We start from the raw sequence: 21,342 nt of genomic DNA, 5'->3' as shown, positions 1-21,342 counted from the left end.
TCAATCTAAATAACATGATAAAAGAATCCCCATCAAAATCCGTCTGTTTAAACTAGACATGTTGTCCTTCTGCATCTGCGGTGGAAGGAGTCCGATACAGTGTTGTATTTCAGACAACGACACATCCTGAAAATAGGCCTCAGAACAACGTCTGTAGCGACTGACCCTTCTATTACGACAACTCTCCCGAACACAATGATGTTCTCCGTTTAATCAGTACCAGTCCAAAAAGTTTGGACACTGGAATGGGTGCGTGTCGGTGGCAGGGAAGTCAGGCGCAGGAAAACTAACTTGGTATAAACGGAGTCGTTTAATAATAATAATAAGTGCTCATAAAACTCCAAAAACCAAAATATACAAAAAATGATATAAGTGGGTACAAAACCCGTCACACACCGACACATGACTTGCACATAACATACAATTAAACAATCTCCGACAAGGACATGAGGGGAAACAGAGGGTTAAATACACAACATGTAATTGATGGGATTGGAACCAGGTGTGAAGGAAGACAAGACAAAACCAATGGAAAATGAAAAATGGATCAGTGATGGCTAGAAGGTCGGTGACGTGGACCCCTGAACACCGCCCGAACAAGGAGAGGGACTGACTTCTGCGGAAGTCGTGACAGACACGTCTACTCATTCAAGTGTTTTTCTTTGTTTTTAGTGAAGACATCAAAACTATGAAATAACACATATGGAATCATGTCGTATTCTTCAAAGTAGCCACCCTTTACCTTGATGACAGCTTTGCACACTCTTGGCATTCTCTCAACCAGCTTCATGAGGAATGCTTTTCCAACAGTCTTGAAGGAGTTCCCATATATGATGAGCACTTGTTGGCTGCTTAACCTTCACTCTGCTGTCCAACTCATCCCAAACCATTTCACGTGGGTTAAGGTCGAGTGATTGTGGAGACCAGGTCATCTGATGCAGCACTCCATCACTCTCCTTGGTCAAATAGCCATTACACCGCCTGGAGGTGTGTTTTGGGTCAAATGATATCCCATCTGGTTTGCACTTAGTGGGACTGGCGTATCACTGCAGAATGCTGTTGTAGTCTTGCTGGTTAAGTGTGCCTTGAATTCTAAGTAAATCACAGACAGTGTCACCAGCAAAGCACCCCCACACATCACACCTCTTCCTCCATGCTTCACAGTGGGAACCACACATGCGAAGATCATCCGTTCACCTACTCTTCGTTTCACAAAGACACGGCGGTTGGAACCAAAAATCTCAAATTTGGACTCATCAGACCAAAGGACAGATTTACACCGGTCTAATGTCCATTGCTCGTGTTCCTTGACCCAAGCAAGTCTCTTCTTCTTATTGGTGTCGTTTAGTAGTGGTTTCTTTGCAGCAATTCAACCATGAAGGCTTGATTCACGCAGTCTCCTCTGAACATTTGATGTTGAGATGTGTCTGTTACTTGAACTCTGTGAAGCATTTATTTGGGATGGTATCTGAGGTGCAGTTAACTCTAATGAACTTATCCTCTGCAGCAGAGGTAACTGTGTCTTTCTTTCCTGAGGCGGTCCTCATGAGAGCCAGTTTTGTTATAGCGCTTGATGGTTTTTGCGACTGCTCTTGAAGAAACGTTCAATGTTCTGAAAATGTTCCGTATTGACTGACCTTCATGTCTTAAAGTAATGGTGGACTGTCGTTTCTCTTTGCTTATTTGAGCTGTTCTTGCCATAATATGGACTTGGTATTTTACCAAATAGGGCTGTCTTCTGTATACCACCCCTACCATGTCACAACACAACTGATAGGCTCAAATGCATTAAGAAGGAAAGAAATTCCACAAATTAACATTTTACAAAGTACACCTGTTATAATTGAAATGCATTCCAGGTGACTACCTCTTGAAGCTGGTTGAGAGAATGCCAAGAGTGTGCAAAGCTGTCATCAAGGGGTGGCTAAAATATATTTTGATTTGTTTAACACTTTTTTGGTTACTACATGATTCCATATGTGTTATTTCATAGTTTTGAAGTCTTCACTAATATTGTACAATGTAGAAAATAGTAAAAATAAAGAAAAACCCTGGTATGTTTACCTAAAGAGATCCTAAAATTCCAAATCAAATAGCTAAATGACCGCCCCCTTTAGAGCTTAATACCTCCATTTCTGGCCAACACCTCCTTTCAGCTGATCCATTGTGCTATTTCAACATGCCATCAGTCTTTCAGATAAGCCTATGAAGAGCTCTTTGAATAGGGTAGAGAGGTGTTTGGCTCAGTATGGTATAATGCTAAAGGAATGTCTCATCTCAGCTTTATGCCAGCGGTTGAGGGATTTTTCTCCTCAGCTCAGAAAGAGATTGAGCGGCATCAGCGGTACGATTTGCGGAGACAATATTCTTCGAGGTGCCTGCTACAAGTCATTGAAACTAAAAATAACTTTAAAAATGTTTTGCATCCGGAGACAGCAGCAGCCCAGTGTTGGTGACAAGCTCTCTGTCACTGCTCTGTTGTCTCTGACGCTCTCTCAGTCCCTCCCTCCCTCCTCAAATCCCTTTATATTCAGACGTCCTGTTGACAGATTTGTCTAACCTGTCCACCATTAAGGCTACCAGTTAGGCTACCAGTTAGGCTACCATTAAGGCTACCAGGCTAGGCTACCAGTTACCAGGAAGCAATACAGATTTCCATCAAAAAATAACACAAGGTGCTTATAATGCATTATAAATAGGGTATTCAAGTGTTACCTATTGTTGTGCTTGTTGATCCTGTTTTTGTTCATGTTTAAAGGGGAGACGTTGTTTACCCTCTACAGTTTGTTAAACAGAACGCCGGTGATGGGGTAACTGGGTAACGTTGTTGTGTGTTCCTCTGCAGATGCTCATTGTGCAAAGGGTTTTTGTGTACAGTGGTATGAGGGAAACAAAACAGAAGTAACTGTTTGGGTTAACTGATTAGCAAGCAATTATTAAACTGATACACATCTGTATTTGGGGGTTCAATTAAAAAGCCATTAATGATGTCAGTGCTTGGGGAGAAACATCCACCTAATTTTCTTTCTGTCCACAAATTAACATTTTACAAGGATATTGATATATTGGTCAGTGTCTCTGTCTGTTCTTGAGTATAGACCCACTAGCCTGTGTGACTGGCTATCTGTATCCTTGTGGCGTGGGATGTGTATGTTGTTTAAGAAGTTTGTGGGAGACACTGGCTGATGAATTGGTGGTGGCAGAGCACTGATGTGGGGGGGACCCTCCTCCTCTGTATGTGTTGCATGCAGACGGACAACAGACGGACGACAGACAGACGGACGGACGACAGACACACAGACAGACAGACAGACAGACAGACAGACAGAGACAGACAGACAGACAGACAGACAGACAGACAGACAGACAGACAGACAGACAGACAGACTTGCATGCATCCATGCTGCTCCACACACCTTCCCACTTCCAGGACCCAGATGGGTCTGGCTGATTGAGGCTGGCAGGGGGGAGATGTCTGCTGCAGAACACGGCCAAAGAAAAGACAGGATCTCTCTATTTATTTCTCTCTCTCTCTGTCTCTCTCTCTTCTCTATCTCTCTTTCTCTCTCTCTCTCTTGCTCTCAATTCAATTCAAAGGGCTTTATTGGCATGGGAAACATAAGTATACATTTTATTTACCTACATTGGCAAAGCAAGTGAAATAGATAATATACAATAAGAAATAACCAGTATCTCTCTCTCTCTCTTGCTCTCAATTAAATTCAAAGGGAGTTAACTGCCTTGTTCAAGGACAGAACGACAGATTTTTACCTTGTCGGCTCGGGAACTCGAGGATTCGATCCAGCAAGCTTTTGGTTATTGCCACCCCGATCACAACATTACTAATGGTAATATAATCTACCAGGGATGACTCTTTCTCTGGCTGACTTACTTATTTTCCACCATAATTTGCAAATAAATTCATTAAAAATCCTACAATGTGATTTTCTTGATTTCTTTTCTCATTTTGTCTGTCATAGTTGAAGTGTACCTATGATGAAAACTACAGGCCTCTCTCATCTTTTAAGTGGGAGAACTTGCACAATTGGTGGTTGACTAAATACTTTTTTTCCCCACTGTAAGGATCAGGGCCATTTAGGACAGAACCTCTATGTCAGCCATTCTGATGCCAGGCTATGCCTCACACTAACAGCCATGAGTGTGTGGCATTACCGTTCCCATTACCGTACCCTAGGAACATGCACGTAGGCTGGGAGCTAAGGAATGAATCTGTTTAGCAGGTTACTGGCCTCTGGCTCTGGGTGGAGGGAGGGAGGGAAGAAGGAAGAGAGGGTGGAAGGAAGGGAGGGAGAGAGGGTGATAGGGAAAAAGGAAGAGAAGGTGAGAGAGAAGAAGGAGAAGAGGGTGATAGGGAGGGAAAGAGGGTGAGATGTGGTTTAATAAGCTAGCAGGAAGGATGTCTCTCTCTCATCTTAACTGCTGCAAACAGTTTTACAGGATCAAAGTCATATTGATGTGGAACTACCTTCCACTACAATACATTTCAAAGCCGTCCTCCCCGCAACCTGTTTTAAACTCCACTTTGTGTTATGAAGGAGTGTGTGTAGGGAGGGAGCCAGGGAGCCAGCCAGTCAGTTCATCCTTCCTCTCCTGATGGTTCCTTCTTTACCAGGTGGATTTATCGCAGCTCACTCCCTTGCTTTCAGGAAGACAACAGATGTCCCATCAGAGCAGAGCAGTGCTGTGAGAGGAGGGAGAGAGGGAGAGAAAGGGAGAGGGAGAGAGAGAGTGCAGGCATAGTCTGGTCCTGACTCCCTGACCTCTGACCTAGGACAGTGACCTTGTCTAAATAGTAGATAATCTCAACCTCTTTTCATGCAACAACCAATCCAAATGTATTTTACATGGAGGAAAAGTACAAATTGTTCAAATAAGAAGGGAGCTGAGTTCAGAAGTACAGGGAATATAGGGAAATATATTTCAGACAAGAGGTCTTCATGGATCCGGGTAGATCCGATATAACCGAGACCCGACCCGGGTCCTGTTTGATTGTCATCAGGTCTCGAGTCTATATCACTACAGCTGATAGACCTGAGGGGACTCGAATGGACCCAGCCACGGCTCTGCATTGCCTATCAGATATTTACGCTAATAAGGTGAATTTACTAACTTATAGAAGGCCCTAGCCAACATTTAAGTACCTATTTGTTAACCAGGAGAGCAACATGATAAACATACTTTTTTGTCTCTCAAGTCCAATCGGGTCGAGGTCAAGTTGTCCTCGTGTCCATTCGGGTTCAGGTCTGATTGTTCTCATTCCGTTCAGGTCCTGGTCCTCATTTAATAAATATGATCAGTCCATTCAGGTCCGGTCTGATTGTGTTCTTCCTGTGTTTAGGTCGTTTCGGGTCAGGCTCCAACATTTTGGAACCTCTAGTTCAGACAAAGTTCATCACCACATTTGAGAGACATACATATGCAGTGGTGTTAGGAGCTGCTTGTCCTATAGACACCAGCCAATCTATAAGCTCTGAAGCACTGAAGAGCACCACATGTAATTAGAACTTGAGTGAAAAAAACTACATTTTGGGTTTGATTGAAGTGAGTCAGACAGTGGGATAGTTAGCTAGCTGTGCTGTGTGTGGTATCTGCCTCAGGACCTCCCCACTTTCATCTTCCTGTCGCTCTGACTTACTTTAGAGTTTTCAACCCAGACAAACTTGTCTTCCTGTCTGTCTTCTTTTTCTGGGAGAGGAGGAGGAGGGGAGAGAAGGTGGGAAGGAGTGGTGTGAGCGGTCGCTCCAGACTGTGCTCGAGTGTTGCCAACGGTGCCTGCTGCAATAGGGCATCAGGTCAATGTTCCTCTCTGCCAAACTGCCTGCCAACAGCCAACAGAGAAGGAGGGATGGAGGTAGAAGGAGGGGGGAAAGGGGGAGAGGTAGATGGAGAGAGAGAGAGGGAGGAAGAGAGAGAGGGTGAGAGGGAGAGATGGATGGTGGGACTGTGAGAAGGAGGGAGTACAGTGTAACAGTGAAAGGAAGTGTGAGAAGAAGGAAGAAAGAAGGAAGAGAGAGAGAGAGAGAGTGTGACAGGGATTGAGTGTGAGTGTCTTTGGGTCAGGCCATGGAAAATGCCACACATCCATCCACAGATAACATATTCATACTTCCCTGTATGTAGACATGGCTCACCAGTTTCATACATACCCACGTCTCAACCAACCAACCACCATCAGCCCCAACATCACCCCCAATATCTTCACTAACATCACCACCAACATCACCCCGACGTCAGCTGCTGTGGTCTTAGAGTTATTGGATTTAGCCTTTTTAACTACGAAATGTTCCACAACATTCAACAACCCTGTAACCTCATCATACGGTGCCAGCGACCCGAGTGCCATGGCACCAGATGTTGTAGCCAGAATATTAGAGGTGCTCCCCCGGATCGAACACAACAGATGCCTTGCAAGGGCACAGAATGACGTGAAATATTTAGCATGCAGAGAAAGCAGAGAGCAGGGTGTGTCTGAGACAAGCCTGAGCATTACCATTTGAAGGGCACGGTGCGGAGCAGAGAGAGAGGGAGATAGAGGCACACACTCACACACTCACACACATGCACGCACACACACACACGCACGCACACACACGCACGCACGCACGCACGCACACACACACACACACAAACACACACACACACAAACACACACACACACACACACACACACACACACACACACACACACACACACACACACACACACAGATATTTTAGTGCTCTTACCTACAGTGCTATTGTGCTTTCTCTCTCTCTCTATCTCCCTCTCTCTCTGTCTCCCTCTCTCTCTGTCTGTTGGCCTCGCTCTCTGTCTGTCTCTTTTTCTATCTATCTGTCGGTCTCTCTCACACACACACACTGGGGTTGTGGTACTGATCATTAATGCGGGCAGTCAGTCAGAAGGTTGAGCATTAACAAATGAGTCTGACTTCCCCTCTTCCCTATTCGCCTCAGAGGTCAGGCAGACACACAGCAAAACCTGAAATGGCACCCTATTCCCTAGCAAGTGTGCACTATGTGGCAGCCCTATGTAGCTCTGGCCAAAAGTACTGAACAAGGAACTAGTGTGCCATTTCAGACACAGAAAGGTAGAGGACATTCACCAGAACATATTGTATGGAACTGCACTTAGTTCTATTATAACACTTCCCTTTTCTTATCATCTTCCTACCTTCCTTTCCTTTCTTCATCTCTTTTCTACTCACAGAGGTAGCGAGCCTTATGATGAAGATCATATATTCTACAATCTACATGCTGTCAGAGAGCTGCCAAAATGCAATCTGCTTGAATCCTCAGTGGATGTCCTGTTTTTTCAACGCCACAAGCTTCTTAACGTGGCAGGCATGATGTTGAATCCATTAAGGCTGTCGGCCAATCATCTCTCTGCCTGTCCTCGTGGCTCGGCAAATGATAGTGAGGAAATAGGAGCGAGGCTAGCAACCAGGAGGCCATTTACAGACTGCAGCAGCACAACAGTCTCAAGGCACCACGCCATGCTCACTGAATGGAACAACAAGGGCAGAGGTAGTGTGTATGTGTGTGTGTGCTTCTGTGTGCACGTGCGTGCTCTTGTGTGTACATGTGTGCATTAATGTGCATTTGTGTGTGTCTATTATGCTTGAGTGATGCACAGAGAGAGATCCAGAAGAGAAATATGCCCTGGAGTTCAAGTCATTCAAGTGAACAGTGATTTTTTTCTGCTTTTGTTGGCCACGATAATTCCTCTGTTAGTGAATTGAAAAGGCCTTGACTGGGGGCTGTTTTTGGTTGATATTGATATGGTTTTAGAAAATGAATAACAACCATCCCTCTGAGTTTATATGAGCAGTATTGTTGATTTATGGGCAGGCTTTGATAAAAACAAAGCTGTTCCACTTTGTTGGCAAGCACTGTTAAGTGGAGGATAAATCATTAAAGCCAGCTAGGGTTTGGTGGTGGTTTGGTGGTGAGACATTGTTCTGTTGGTACGTGTGTGTGTGTGTGTGTGTGTGTGTGTGTGTGTGTGTGTGTGTGTGTGTGTGTGTGTGTGTGTGTGTGTGTGTGTGCGTGTGTGCGTGCGTGCGTGCGTGCGTGCGTGCGTGTGTGCGTGCGTGCGCGTGCCTGTGTCTGGAACCTTTTGAGATGATGTGGTAGGGGAAAAGAAAGGTAAATTACACACTACACTCTGTGTTCTCAAGTGTTTTACAGTATTTAGACCCGTAAGAACATACAGTATTTCGACCCGTAAGTCATAGTCGGTGGTAGTATTGTGTGGTAACCTACACTCCAAACTCAACTCCTGGGGCAATCCGAGAGCCTGGTCCTTTTCTGTTGTCTCTGTCATAACCTAGCAGTACAGGATCAGAGAGGTTCACTGTGAAGTCTGAGGACGGGACAAGACCCGGGGATGACACAGATTTGATTATCTTTCTACCCGGATCAAAAGATGTGGCAAAGTTTCTGCTGTCTGTCAGTTCACAGGGGAGAAATAAAACCCAAAAGCCAAAACAAAGGCAAAAAGAAAAACAGCAAGTGTTTTCTGAACTGACAGCAGTTGACAAAGCCCTGTCAGGGATTCAAATGTGTCATCAAACCAGTGTATTCAGCTGAAGGGTATACAGTAGCACGTTGGACATCACTCACTGACAGAGGGCTTTTCCTGTCCAACCCACCACTGCCGCACTGCTTAATGTCTTACATAACAGATGAAGATGGAAGGTGCAGTAGAAGATCACATCTTTGTTATTCTACACCTGAATTACCAGAGGGTTGTCACATGTTACACTTAACGGTTCATTCCAGCAAATCATCTGTATTTCTAGATCGGTCACTAAAAGTGTGATTTAATATGATACCACTTTCTTGTTAGCTTCATTGAGTGTGCTGTACAATGTAACAACACACAATCACAGTCACATTCTACAGTCACAGAAATAGAATTACTATAACATGCAGTTCATTCTATTTTTATGCATACTATATTAAATCAATGTAAATAGTCCGGGTGGCCATTTGATTAATTGTTCATCAGTCTTATGGCTTGGGGGTAGAAGCTAGGAAGGAGCCTTTTGGTCCTAGACTTGGCGCTCCAGTACCGCTTGATGTGTGGTAGCAGAGAGAACAGTCTATGACATGGGTGACTGGATTATTTTACACCACCTAGGACCTGGATGGCAGGAAGCTTGGCACCAGTGATGTACTGGGCAATACCCACTACCCTCTGTAGCACCTTACAGTTGGATGCCGAGCAGTTGCCATACCAGGCGGTGATGCAACCGGTCAGGATGCTCTCGATGGTGCAGCTGTAGAACTTTTTGCGGATCTAGGGATCCATGACAAATCTTTTCAGTCTCCTGAGGTAGAAAAGGTGTTGTCGTGCCCTCTTCATGACTTTCTTGGTGTGTTTGGACCACGATAGAGCGTTGGTGATGTGGACACCAAGGAACTTGAAACTCTTGACCCCCTCCACTACAGCCTCATTGATGTTAATGGGGGTGTGTTCAGCCCTCCTTTTCCTGTAGTCCACAATCAGCTCTTTTGTCTTGCTCACATTAAGGGAGAGGTTGTTGTTCTGAGCTGTAGTCAATAAACAGGATTCTCGCACAGGTGTTCCTTTTGTCCAGGTGGCAAATGGCAGTGTGGAGTGTGATTAAGATTTCGTCATCTTTGGATCTGTTGCGGCGGTATGCAAATTAGAGTGGGTCTAGGGTTTCCGGGATGATGGAATTGATGTGAGCTATGACCAGCGTTTCAAAGCACTTCAAGGCTACCGATGTGAGTACTACGGGGTGGTAATCATTTAGGCATGTTACCTTCGCTTTCTTGGGCACAGGGATTATGGGGGTCTATTTGAAACATGTAGGTATTACAGACTCCGTCAGGGAGAGGTTGAAAATGTCAGTGAAGACACTTGCCATTTGATCCGCACATGCTTTGAGTACACATCCTGGTAATCCATCTGACCCCACGGCTTTGTGAATGTTGACCTGTTTAAAGGTCTTGCTCACATTGGCTACGGAGAACGTGATCACACAGTCATCCAGAACAGCTGGTGCTCTCATGAATGCTTCAGTGTTGCTTGCCTCGAAGCGTGTATAAAATACATTTAGCTTGTCTGGTAGGCTCGCGTCACTGGGCAGCTCGTGGCTGGGTTTCCCTTTGTACTCCGTAATAGTTTGCAAGCTCTGCCCCATCCGACGAGCGTCAGAGCCGGTGTAGTAGGATTCAATCTTAGTCCTGTATTTAAGCAGGATTTCTTATAAGCATCCAGATTAGTGTCCCACTCCTTGAAAGCGGCAGCTTTAGCCATTAGCTCAGTTGGATGTTGCCTGTAATCCATGGCTTCTGGTTGGGATATGTACGTACGGTTACTGTGGGGATACGGTTACTGTGGGAACGACGTCGTCGATGCACTTATTGATGAAACCGGTGACTGAGGTGGTATACTCCTCAATGCCATTGGATGAATCCCGGAACATATTTCAGTCTGTGCTAGCAAAACAGTCCCGTAGCGTAGCATCTGCGTCATCTGACCACTTCCGTATTGTACGAGTCACTTGTAATTCCTGCTTTAGTTTTTGCTTGTAAGGAGGAATCAGGATGATAGGATTGGAGGGTGAGGGAGAGTTTTTTTATGCGTCTCTGTGTGTGGAATAAAGGTGGTCTAGAGTTTTTTTCCTCTGGTCACACATGTGACATGCTGGGCATGTCACAGTCATTAGTGAGGAGAAACGGCACCTTTAAGTCAGCTCAAATCATTTCCCTTTCCACTGCAGTAGGCAGCTATCTACCTATTTTGTTTGTAGTCTCAGCACTTTCATAAGCAAGCTGTCAATGTTCAGGGCTCATTGTTCAGACAGAATGCCACCCGCTCAGGCCGTTTGACAACAGAACTGCTGCTCTAGCATTTAGTGAGGGTTAGATGAGACTGGGAGTCTGCAGTCTGCATTCTCCCTCCATTCATTATGCAGACCTTTTCTACCCCAGAGAGCTACAGCCCTGGCAATTAAGGACACCTGCACCATGTCAGATATAGAGTTTATTCAATTTCGATTTTGCATCCCAATATTGCAATTTATATACATCACAGAAGACTGACATATAACAAAACCATTTGACATACACTACTGGTCAAACGTTTTAGAACACCTACTCATTCTAGGGTTTTTCTTTATTTTTACTATTTTCTACATTGTTGAATAATAGTGAAGACATCACAACTATGAAATAACACATATGGAATCATGTAGTAACCCAAAAAGCATTAAACAAATCAAAAAATATTTTATATTTGCCTTGATGACAGCTTTGCACACTCCCTTTTCTCCCCAATTCTGATATCCAATTGGTAGTTACAGTCTTGTCCCATTGCTGCAATTCCCGTACGGACTTGCGTCCTCCAAAACACGACCCAGCAAAGCTGCACTGCTTCTTGACACATGCTCTCTTAACCCGTAAGCCAGCCGCACCAGTGTGTCAGAGGAAACACCGTACAACTGGCAACCGAAGTCAGCATATATGCACCTGGCCCTCCAGAAGGAGTCGCTAGAGCGCGATGAGACAAGGATATCCCGGGCCGGCCAAACCCTAAACTAACCCAGACGACGCTGGGCCAATTGTGCTCCACCTCATGGGTCTCCCGGTCGCGACCGGCTGCAACAGAGCCTGGGATCGTACCTGGGTCTGTAGTGATGCCTCTAGCACTGCGATGCAGTGCCTTAGACCACTGCGACACTCGGGAGTCGGAGTTTACATTTTTTTTGTTTATTAATTAGGAAATTAGGAAAAATATGAACATTCCACCCATTAGGCCACTAGGTCATTTGACTGCAGGAAAGGGCTACGGTAGGATAGTAACGGTTTTCATGCGGTGAAGGAGAGTCGGACCAAAATGCAGCATGTAGATTGCGATCCATGTTTAATGAACAAACACAAACACCAATCAATACAAATACTACAAAACAAAGAACGTAACGAAAACCGAAACAGCCTATACTAGTGTAAACTAACACAGATACAGGAACAAAGACACTAAGGACAATCACCCACAAAACACACAAAGAATATGTCTGCCTAAATATGGTTCCCAATCAGAGACAACGATAATCACCTGACTCTGATTGAGAACCGCCTCAGGCAGCCATAGACTAACGCTAGACATCCCACAAAACCCCAAGACAAAAACACACCACAATAACCCATGTCACACCCTGGCCTGACCGAATAAATGAAGAATAAACATAATATATTTCGACCAGGGCGTGACAATAGGATAGGCCTTTGTCACTATAAATGGCCACAGAGGGTTATGCCTCTATCATTACCATTAATTCAACTTTGAAGAGAAACTATTGCATTCATATGGAGGTATTCCATAGGCTGCACTATTATAGTGTGTTTGAGCGTATAATGAGTGTCTAATTGTTCAATAATAGCTAAGACAGAGGTAATTAATAGGCTGCCTATGGAGCGTGGGAGAACAGGGTTACATAGGGTACATATAATGACATAACAGTGTAATTGACAGAAAAATACATTTCCGCTGTGTATTTCTATCCATTTCCTTTTCACACAACAAAATAAAGGCATGAGCAATTAGAAAATCATTCAGACAGTGAACGTTGAGTAAAGCTTGCCTTAACTAAATTAGGTTTCTTTGTGATGGTGTTTTTTTTCCCCGTCATTCACAATGCTGTTGCATAACACAGTGTAATGGGACTCATAACTGTCATATCGGCCATTTTGCTATTATGGATGTCAAACCCAGCCAAGCCAGTGCTGCAGCATATCTACATGACAAGCCTCATATACAGTTACATAAACTAAAGGCAGTGTTTTTGTTGTTTTCATAAGTGAGTGGAGTGGAGCCAAGCTGCCCCCTTTCCTCTAGCTCTAATCCCTCTTACATGGTGTAGTGATAAGCATGTTTGACTTGGCCCACATTTCCTGTGTTGTTTCTGCCTTGCCAAACCATGTGACTCCCATTCCCTGTAGAGATGGATCATCTGAGTGATGCCTGTTAGGCACTGCTCTCCTCCTGGACCAAGCAACAGAACAGCAGGGAAGGAAAACAAAATGCCCGCTTTTCATTTGCTTTCCTCCCTCCATTTTCTCCTTTCCTCTTTCCCCAACCTCTTCCCCCTCATTAAATGTTTTGCTGCTCATAGATAGATAGATAGATCTGTTGGTGTGAGCTGGTGGCTTTGTTGACATGCTTTACCGTCTCACCTCCCCATGTGATAGGATTGAACGCCATAGGGCCACTGGTGACATAGCCGTCTCTGGCCCCAGCCCATTGGCCCGCTGAAAGCTGTGATAAACCGTGCCGATGCAAGCTGGATGCAAACCGTGCCGATGCAAGCTGACACAGTCTTTGGAGCTTACACTAATTACCTCTGAAGAAAGAAAAAAAACTATTGTAATTATATTGTTTAATAAGATCCATCTTTGTTTTTTAAGAAGTGGTAGTTATCAATACAAACCAATTTGGTAATATTATTCCTGTTATTTCTGATATTGTATGGGAGGTTTTGGCTTGGACAGAACTTCCTTTACATACCTTACTCCTGTTATTGTGGTAAACACATCTTACCATATATGATGATTAGATGTGTTGAACACTAAGCAAGGCGACACCAGCCAGGCATTGTTGTGATCCCCGTGGACCGTGTTATTGTTTTGCTGGTTGGTGCCACAGACTACACTGTCCTGATTAGCGACTGATATTTCAGCGGATGGCACAAAACAGCTGCAGTCTGTTTACATGCGCACGCACACACACACGCACGCACACACACACACACGCACACACACACACACACACACACACGCACGCACGCACGCACGCACGCACACACACACACACACACACACACACACACACACACACACACACACACACACACACACACACACAACCCAGCCAGTGGATCATATATGGAAGGAGGACCCTCACTGATGAGGCGAAAATTATTGTTTTCTCCCAAGGGATTCTGGGATAGACATCACACACACCTACAGGTTTTCTCTTCCTGTCTGATCTCCTCCAGAACCTTGATCACCACGGTGTAACTCTACCTCTCTCCTCTTTCATTATAGCATGTTCACATGCTGAAAACTTTACCTCAGAAACAATCATCACAAAACAAACCCCTTATTTATGTTACTCCTAAAAATAAGCATAGGTTTTAGTATAATATCTATCAGGGTCCTCAGAGCAACATACTGCCCTCGAAGCTACGTCAGTATGATCGCCTATGGAAATGTTTTAATTTTGTTCAATGTTTTCTTTAAGATAGGGCCTACTACTAGGGTTGTTGTTTATGGGACTCATAACTACTGCTGCCAGTGAAACTTCTCTGCCTCTATGTGTGAATGTCTCTGTCTGTTGGTGTCTCTCCTTGGATGTACTGTACACAAAAGTGATTGACAGTGTTTCCATATAGATTGTGTATTTCATTACCTTGTAGAGGCTATGTCATGTTTGCTGTTGTCTGTCCTGGGAGAGGAGCTAGTGGAATGAAATGAAATGGCTGGAGCCGGAACGATTCACTCTGAGGGAAGAAAGGAATGCTGAGAAGAACCTTGTATCGCTGCTTCAGGCTACTCTGACAGGCCTTGTCTACAGGAAAGACTGACGGACTTTAGCTTACATACCATATATAGTACTTTACATACCATAGATAGTACTTTACATACCATATATAGTACTTTACATACCATAGATAGTACTTTACATACCATATATAGTACTTTACATACCATAGATAGTACTTTACATACCATAGATAGTACTTTACATACCATAGATAGTACTTTACATACCATAGATAGTACTTTACATACCATAGATAGTACTTTAGTAGTACTTGTTCATCCATTTACACTATCTTCTCTAAATAATATGTGCTTACCTCATGTTTTTGATTTTCCATGCTTTATAAAGTTGATGATATAGCAACGTAGTAGGCAGGGAAATCTGTGACTGGCAGGTATACAACATCTTCATAACCATTGTGGTGTTTTTGTTAACTCGCAGGTGCTGCATACTTCTATAGTGTTTCTCCTGCATGTTTGATACCTGGATTAGCTTAGTGAACTTTGTACTGAACTTGTTTATAAATAAACTATCCTGTTGTCTAAATCCTATGGTGAGACGTTTAATTGGCTTTCACACTTTGGCGTAGGTTCCTTTGATTTAGGTCAGTGTCTCATAGGATAAGGTTTAATCATGTGTAGGTCATCTTGTGTAAGCAAGTGACCCACTTCACTTTACAGCATCAACAGTGTTTGTATTGTGAAATTGCTGTCTGACATTGTGTGTAGAAAGTTACCACGTCTGGGTCAAATATATCATGTCAAATACTTTCAAATATTTGAACTGTGCTTGATTTCGTTTGCCCAGGCCTACAAGGGAACCAACAGATTAGTCCCAAAAGTGCAAACTCCAGTTAACACATGTCATTACACATGATCTATTTGATGTTTGATCATTGACAGCATATCTCGTTCAGAATAGTGTCCAATTCGTATTCCTGTTATAATATTGTTGTGTTTTATTATAAAACAATCAAATAGTGTTGAAATGGTTTGTTAAATTGAATTGTTAATGAGGACCTTATTAAGTTATTGATCTCTCCTCCAACTAATCATAGCCAGAGTATGGAATATGCCACACCGTGAATATGTTGCATTCACTCTACATCATTATCAATAGCTGCTGTGCTGACTGCTGACATAACATCATACGATTAACTGTTTTGTTATTGGCAGCAATGTCTATGTACTGTATCTTTTGACACATTTGAATTTACAAGGTAATTTTTCCCACTTCCTGTTGCATGACCATGTTATTACTAAATATGTGGTGTTATGTGTTATGACTGACTCCATATTTCCTGTTGTTGTTTTGTTTTGAACAGACTGAAGAAGAAATCCCAGTCAGTGGATATTGCCACTCAAGGATTCTCCCCTACCCTGGTGCCAGCCTCACCTCACAAGACTGAACCACCTGTTACCAAGACAACCACGTTGGGGGTGCAGCAAAACAATGCAACCAATTCCCAGAGAATCTGCAGTCCACGGTGCGGCGAGCTGAAACGCGGCTACACCATCGGTAAATGAAAAGTGCTAGAATTCTGATCTGCCCATCTATGTGGTCCATGTTACATGTTCCTCCATTTGGCTTTCCTCCGGGACACGAGTCTGCGGCAGGAAGAGGAAGGGATGTTGGAGGGTTTGTATGTGTGTGTGTGTGTCTGTGCGGGCGCGCGCGTGTGTGTGTAGATGCTTTGTAAGGCGACTGACTGATTGAACCTCAAGATAGCCTCGTTGCCTTGAGTCACAATAAATCATTTTTGGGGAATGCTGGTTGGTGCTTGTGGCAGCTATAGGCTACTTTATATTTATGTAGGAATATATTTAGCTATTGTCAGAGGTGTAGTAATGACACTTGAGGGAGCACACTTTCTGAGTTAGTAAAATGAGTTTGGGGAGTTCATAATGTAATGCACACACTATCTCTGAATCATTCTGCCTCTGAAATGTGATTGCCCATTGACGTCACTACTTTTGTGAGCTAGCTTCAAGGATGGACATTGTACTGCCAAGGTGTTCTGCATGTGTCAGACTTTTAATTAATCATTTGGTTTAACTTCTTGAAACTCCCCATCCCGGATCCGGGTTTGTGACTAAAGCCTCAGGCTCATTAGCATAACGCAACGTTAACGATTTCTGAAAATCGCAAATAAAATGAAAATAATGCGTCTGCTCTCAAGCTTAGCCTTTTCTTAACAACACTGTCATCTCAGATTGACTAATTTGTGTAAGAGTATGCAAAGCTAGCATAGCATTTTGAGTAGCATTTAGCACGCAACATTTTCACAAAAACCAGATAACCAAATAAATAAAATCATTTACCTTTGAAGAGCTTCTGATGTTTTCAATGAGGAGACTCAGTTACATACCAAATGCGCAGTTTTTCCTGAAAGCGTCTGTGTGTAGGAGAAATCGTTCCGTTTTCTACATTGCGTCTGGCTACCGAAACGAACCGAAAATTCAGTCACCTACAACGTAAAACTTTTTCCGGATTAACTACATAATATCGACCGAAACATGGCAAACGTTGTTTGGAATCAATCCTCAAGGTGTTTTTTCACATATCTCTTCATTGATATGCAGTTCGTGGAAGCTTGCTTTCCTCTCTGTATCGCATGGAAAAATACTGGCAGGTGACTTTTGCGCAATTTCGGCGCAGGACACCGTGGTAAATGTGGTCTCTTATGGTCAATCTTCCAATGATCTGCCTACAAATACGTCACAATGCTGCAGACACCTTGGGGAAACGACAGAAAGGGTTGACTCACTCCTCTCGCATTCACAGCCATATAAGGAGACAATGGAAAACAGAGCCTCAAAAATCCTTGTCATTTCCTGGATGCCATCTCATCTTGGTTTTGCCTGAAGCTCACGTTCTAGGGCACGCACAGAGAATATCTTGGTATTTCTGGACACGTCAGAGTGTTTTCTTTCGAATGGTATCAATTATATGCATAGTCGAGCATCTTTTTGTGACAAAATATCTTGTTTAAAACGGGAACGTTTTTCATCCAAAAATGAAATAGCGCCCCCATAGATGTAAGAGGTTAACCTCTTGATACTCCCCACCCCGGATCCGGGATCGTGAATAAAGCCTCAGGCTCATTAGCATAACGCAACGTTAACGATTTCTGAAAATCGCAAATTAAATGAAAATAATGCACCTGCTCTCAAGCTTAGCCTTTTCTTAACAACACTGTCATCTCAGATTTTCAAAATATGCTTTTGAACCATAGCAAATCACTAATTTGTGTAAGAGTATGCTAAGCTAGCTTAGCATTTTGAGTAGCATTTAGCACGCAACATTTTCACAAAAACCAGATAACCAAATAAATAAAATAATTTACCTTTGAAGAGCTTCGGATGTTTTCAATGAGGAGACTCTCAGTTGCATAGCAAATGTTCAGTTTTTCCTGAAATAATCTTTGTGTAGGAGAAATCGCTCCGTTTTGTACATCACATTTGGCTACCGAAACGAACCGAAAATTCAGTCACCAGAACGTCAAACTTTTTCCGAATTAACTCCATAATATCGACCGAAACATGGCAAACGTTGTTTAGAATCAATCCTCAAGGTGTTTTTTCACATATCTCTTCATTGATATGCAGTTCGTGGAAGCCTGCTTTCCCCTCAGAATCGCATGGAAAAATACCAGCAGCTGAAATAGACGCACCAATTTCGACGGAGGACACCGGGCGGACACCTGGAAAATGTAGTCTCTTATGGTCAATCTTCCAATGATATGCCTACAAATACGTCACAATGCTGCAGACACCTTGGGAAAACGACAGAAAGGGCAGGCTCATTCCTCTCACATTCACAGCCATATAAGGAGACAATGGAAAACGGAGCCTCAAAAATCCTGCTGGTTTCCTGGTTGCCGTTTCATCTTGGTTTTGCCTGTAGCTCCCGTTCTGGAAAATTCAGAGTGTTTTCTTTCCAAAGCTATCAATTATATGCATAGTCGAGCATCTTTTTGTGACAAAATATCTTGTTTAAAACGGGAACGTTTTTCATCCAAAAATGCTGTTATAGAGAGATGATTGGCTGTTGAATCATACTGATACCAATGGAAAGGTGGTGGTTCAGGTGTGCAATGTAAGTCAGTCGGTCAGTCAGTCAGTCAGGGCTGATGAATGGTGAATTGAATCAATTCAGTTTGCTATTATATATTGATATGATGTAAGAAGAGATCCATTCATGACCAGCAGGCCTATGGGGGTGATGTAACAACACTCTTTAGTCTTCAATAATCATTTACCCAATTCTGTAGCTGTGACATAACCATATACCGTGTTTGTGTTATCTCTGTAACTGGCCAAGTTATTCTAAAAGAATTGTGTACAGATCCGTCCCGTGTGCTCCCCCCAAAAAAAATATTGGGGATGCCTCTCCTGGCCATGCTGCTTGGTCCTTTGGTGGTGGGTAGTTCTGTCACGATAGTCGTGGTGGAAATGACCGGACCAAGGTGCAGCGTGGTGAGTGTACGTTTTCCTTTATTTATGTAAACAAAACAAGAAACAACAAAACAAGAAACAAGGAAACGACCGTGAAGCTTGCTAGGGCTATAGTGCCACTAACAAAGACAACTACCTACAAAATACAAAGGAAAAAAGGCTGCCTAAGTATAATTCCCAATCAGATACAACGATAGTAGACAGCTGTCCCTGATTGAAAACCATACCCGGCCAAAACATAGAAACAGAAAGATAGAAATAAAGAAACTAGAATGCCCACCCTAGTCACACCCTGGCCTACCCAAAATAGAGAATAACAGCCTCTCTATGGCCAGGGCGTGACATTAATGTTCCCCAGAACACCGTATGTCTACAGCAGTTTTCTTTCATTTAGCCTTTACCTATTTCATTTTTAATATACTGTATAATAAGTTGTGTCGACAAGGCGTTTTCCCAATGGTCTCTTGAGCTCCTGACTCTACAACGTGATGCCTTAGCAGCAGTGTCGGGGTTACACTATTTCAAAATGAATACGTTACATAATCGGATTACTTTTTAATGAGTAACGGAGTAAAGTAACATGTTACTTGTTCAAATTGGGTAATATTATTACAGTTACTTTGTCAAACAACACCTGCGTTACTTTCAGAATCATATCTCTACCGGGACGGGTGTTTCCATGATCCAATCTTGACTTGTTTCCTCATTTAGTTTTAGAGTTAAGTGGAGAGTCTGTTTGGAGAAATGTCATGACAGCTGCTGTCCATAGAAATGTACACCTCTGATCTTTGCCATTGATCGCATCTTTGATAGCAAAGCCCATAGAGGGCTTTCCTGTCTAGTGGCAAGTGTGCCCTCTATACATCTCTATGGGTTCATGTTCGTGCGCTCTATAACCAGAACTGCCGGCTTGATATGAATGAAAATATAAGACATTTGTACAGATGTTTGGCTTACAGTATACTGTAGATGGATAATTTAGCAGCCCATATATAGCTCAGCACTTGTAGACTAGCACAGGAAAGCAACACCACAGATGAAACTAGTGATCAAACCTGAGTTAGTAAGTAGCCTATCCTTGGAAGAGCACGCGTGGCTCTCCTTGCTCCCTCCGACAGTCAAACAAACTGTGAGATTGTGAGATTTGTTTCATGAAAGTAACACAATGTAATATAACTAGTATTATAAACCGGGCGGTTCGAGCACTGAATGCTGATTGGCTGACAGCCATGGTATATCAGACCGTATACCACATGTATGACTAAATATTTATTTTTACTGCTCTAATTACATTGGTAAGTTTATAATAGCAATAAGGCACCTCGGGGGGTTGTGATATATGGCCAATATACCACGGCTAAGGGCTGTGTCCAGGAACTCTGCTTTGCGTCGTGCATAAGAACAGCCATTAGACATGGTATATTGGCAATATACCACACTTCCTCTGGCCTTATTGCTTAAATTTAACACGTTTCTTTCCACACAAAGTAATATTGTAAAATAACATGTTACTTCGTGTTTACTTTTCAAATTACTAATCCCAACACTGCTTAACAGCAGGGTTAAATCATGCTTAATGTAAAACAATGCTAAGAGCTCTTTGTGCATTTATTGTGTCCTGTCCTTGAGCTTATGTGGTTAATTATCAATGTAAATGAATACAGTTGAAATCCCTGCTACAGTGTAAGTGCTCTGCTACTGGAGTAGTGAGGGTATGGATGTTAAGAGTGTGAATAGTGTGTGGGTCCTTTATTGGCTTGTTTTATAATATATCATCTCTGGTGACAGATATAAACATACATCTACATGCCATTAAATATAAAGACAGTTAGCTAGTTAGCTAATTGTAATAGTTAGCTAGCTAGCTGGCGCTAACAAGATTTGGTTCTAGGTTGCGACATTAGGCCTATATAATGGGTAAGTAACTAGACATTGAATAGTGACGGTCCCTCATTCTAAACCCCTATCTTGATGTGCTTTATAATCCACCCTTCAGGCTAAAGCAACATATCCAGCCAGCCCGTTTGGATCCTATCATGCTAATTTATTCTAATAGGAGAATAAATAATAATGTAGCCGAGGGGGACATGACAGCTTTTTGTGCTGTCTGTCTGTGACAGAACCTACCTCCTGACAGAGCTGTCATGACACCATCAAGACGTTTTAATAGCCACACAATCAATGAGCCTCCAACCAGGTTCAACACTTGAATTTCCACTGATAGTCTGAGATGAGTGAGGCGACGGTGGCACTGATTACGCCCCAAATGACACCCTATTCCTTACATAC

General features: G+C 43.1%; 1 protein-coding gene across 2 annotated transcripts in view; it reads left to right on the top strand.

Moving 5' to 3' along the window:
- The window catches only part of LOC135522104 (oxidation resistance protein 1-like), a 155,674-nt gene that overhangs the window by 46,764 nt on the left and 87,568 nt on the right, over positions 1-21,342 (top strand). For both annotated transcript variants that reach the window (XM_064948066.1, XM_064948064.1), the window contains exon 2: positions 15,921-16,114. In XM_064948066.1, coding sequence (XP_064804138.1) covers positions 15,921-16,114 — 194 coding nt within the window. The remainder of the gene's footprint in view (positions 1-15,920; positions 16,115-21,342) is intronic.

The sequence above is a fragment of the Oncorhynchus masou genome, chromosome 30, assembly GCF_036934945.1.
Source record: "Oncorhynchus masou masou isolate Uvic2021 chromosome 30, UVic_Omas_1.1, whole genome shotgun sequence".
Classification (NCBI taxonomy): domain Eukaryota; kingdom Metazoa; phylum Chordata; class Actinopteri; order Salmoniformes; family Salmonidae; genus Oncorhynchus; species Oncorhynchus masou.
Note: the sequence above shows the minus strand (reverse complement) of the source record. Positions and strands in the feature narration are given on the sequence as shown.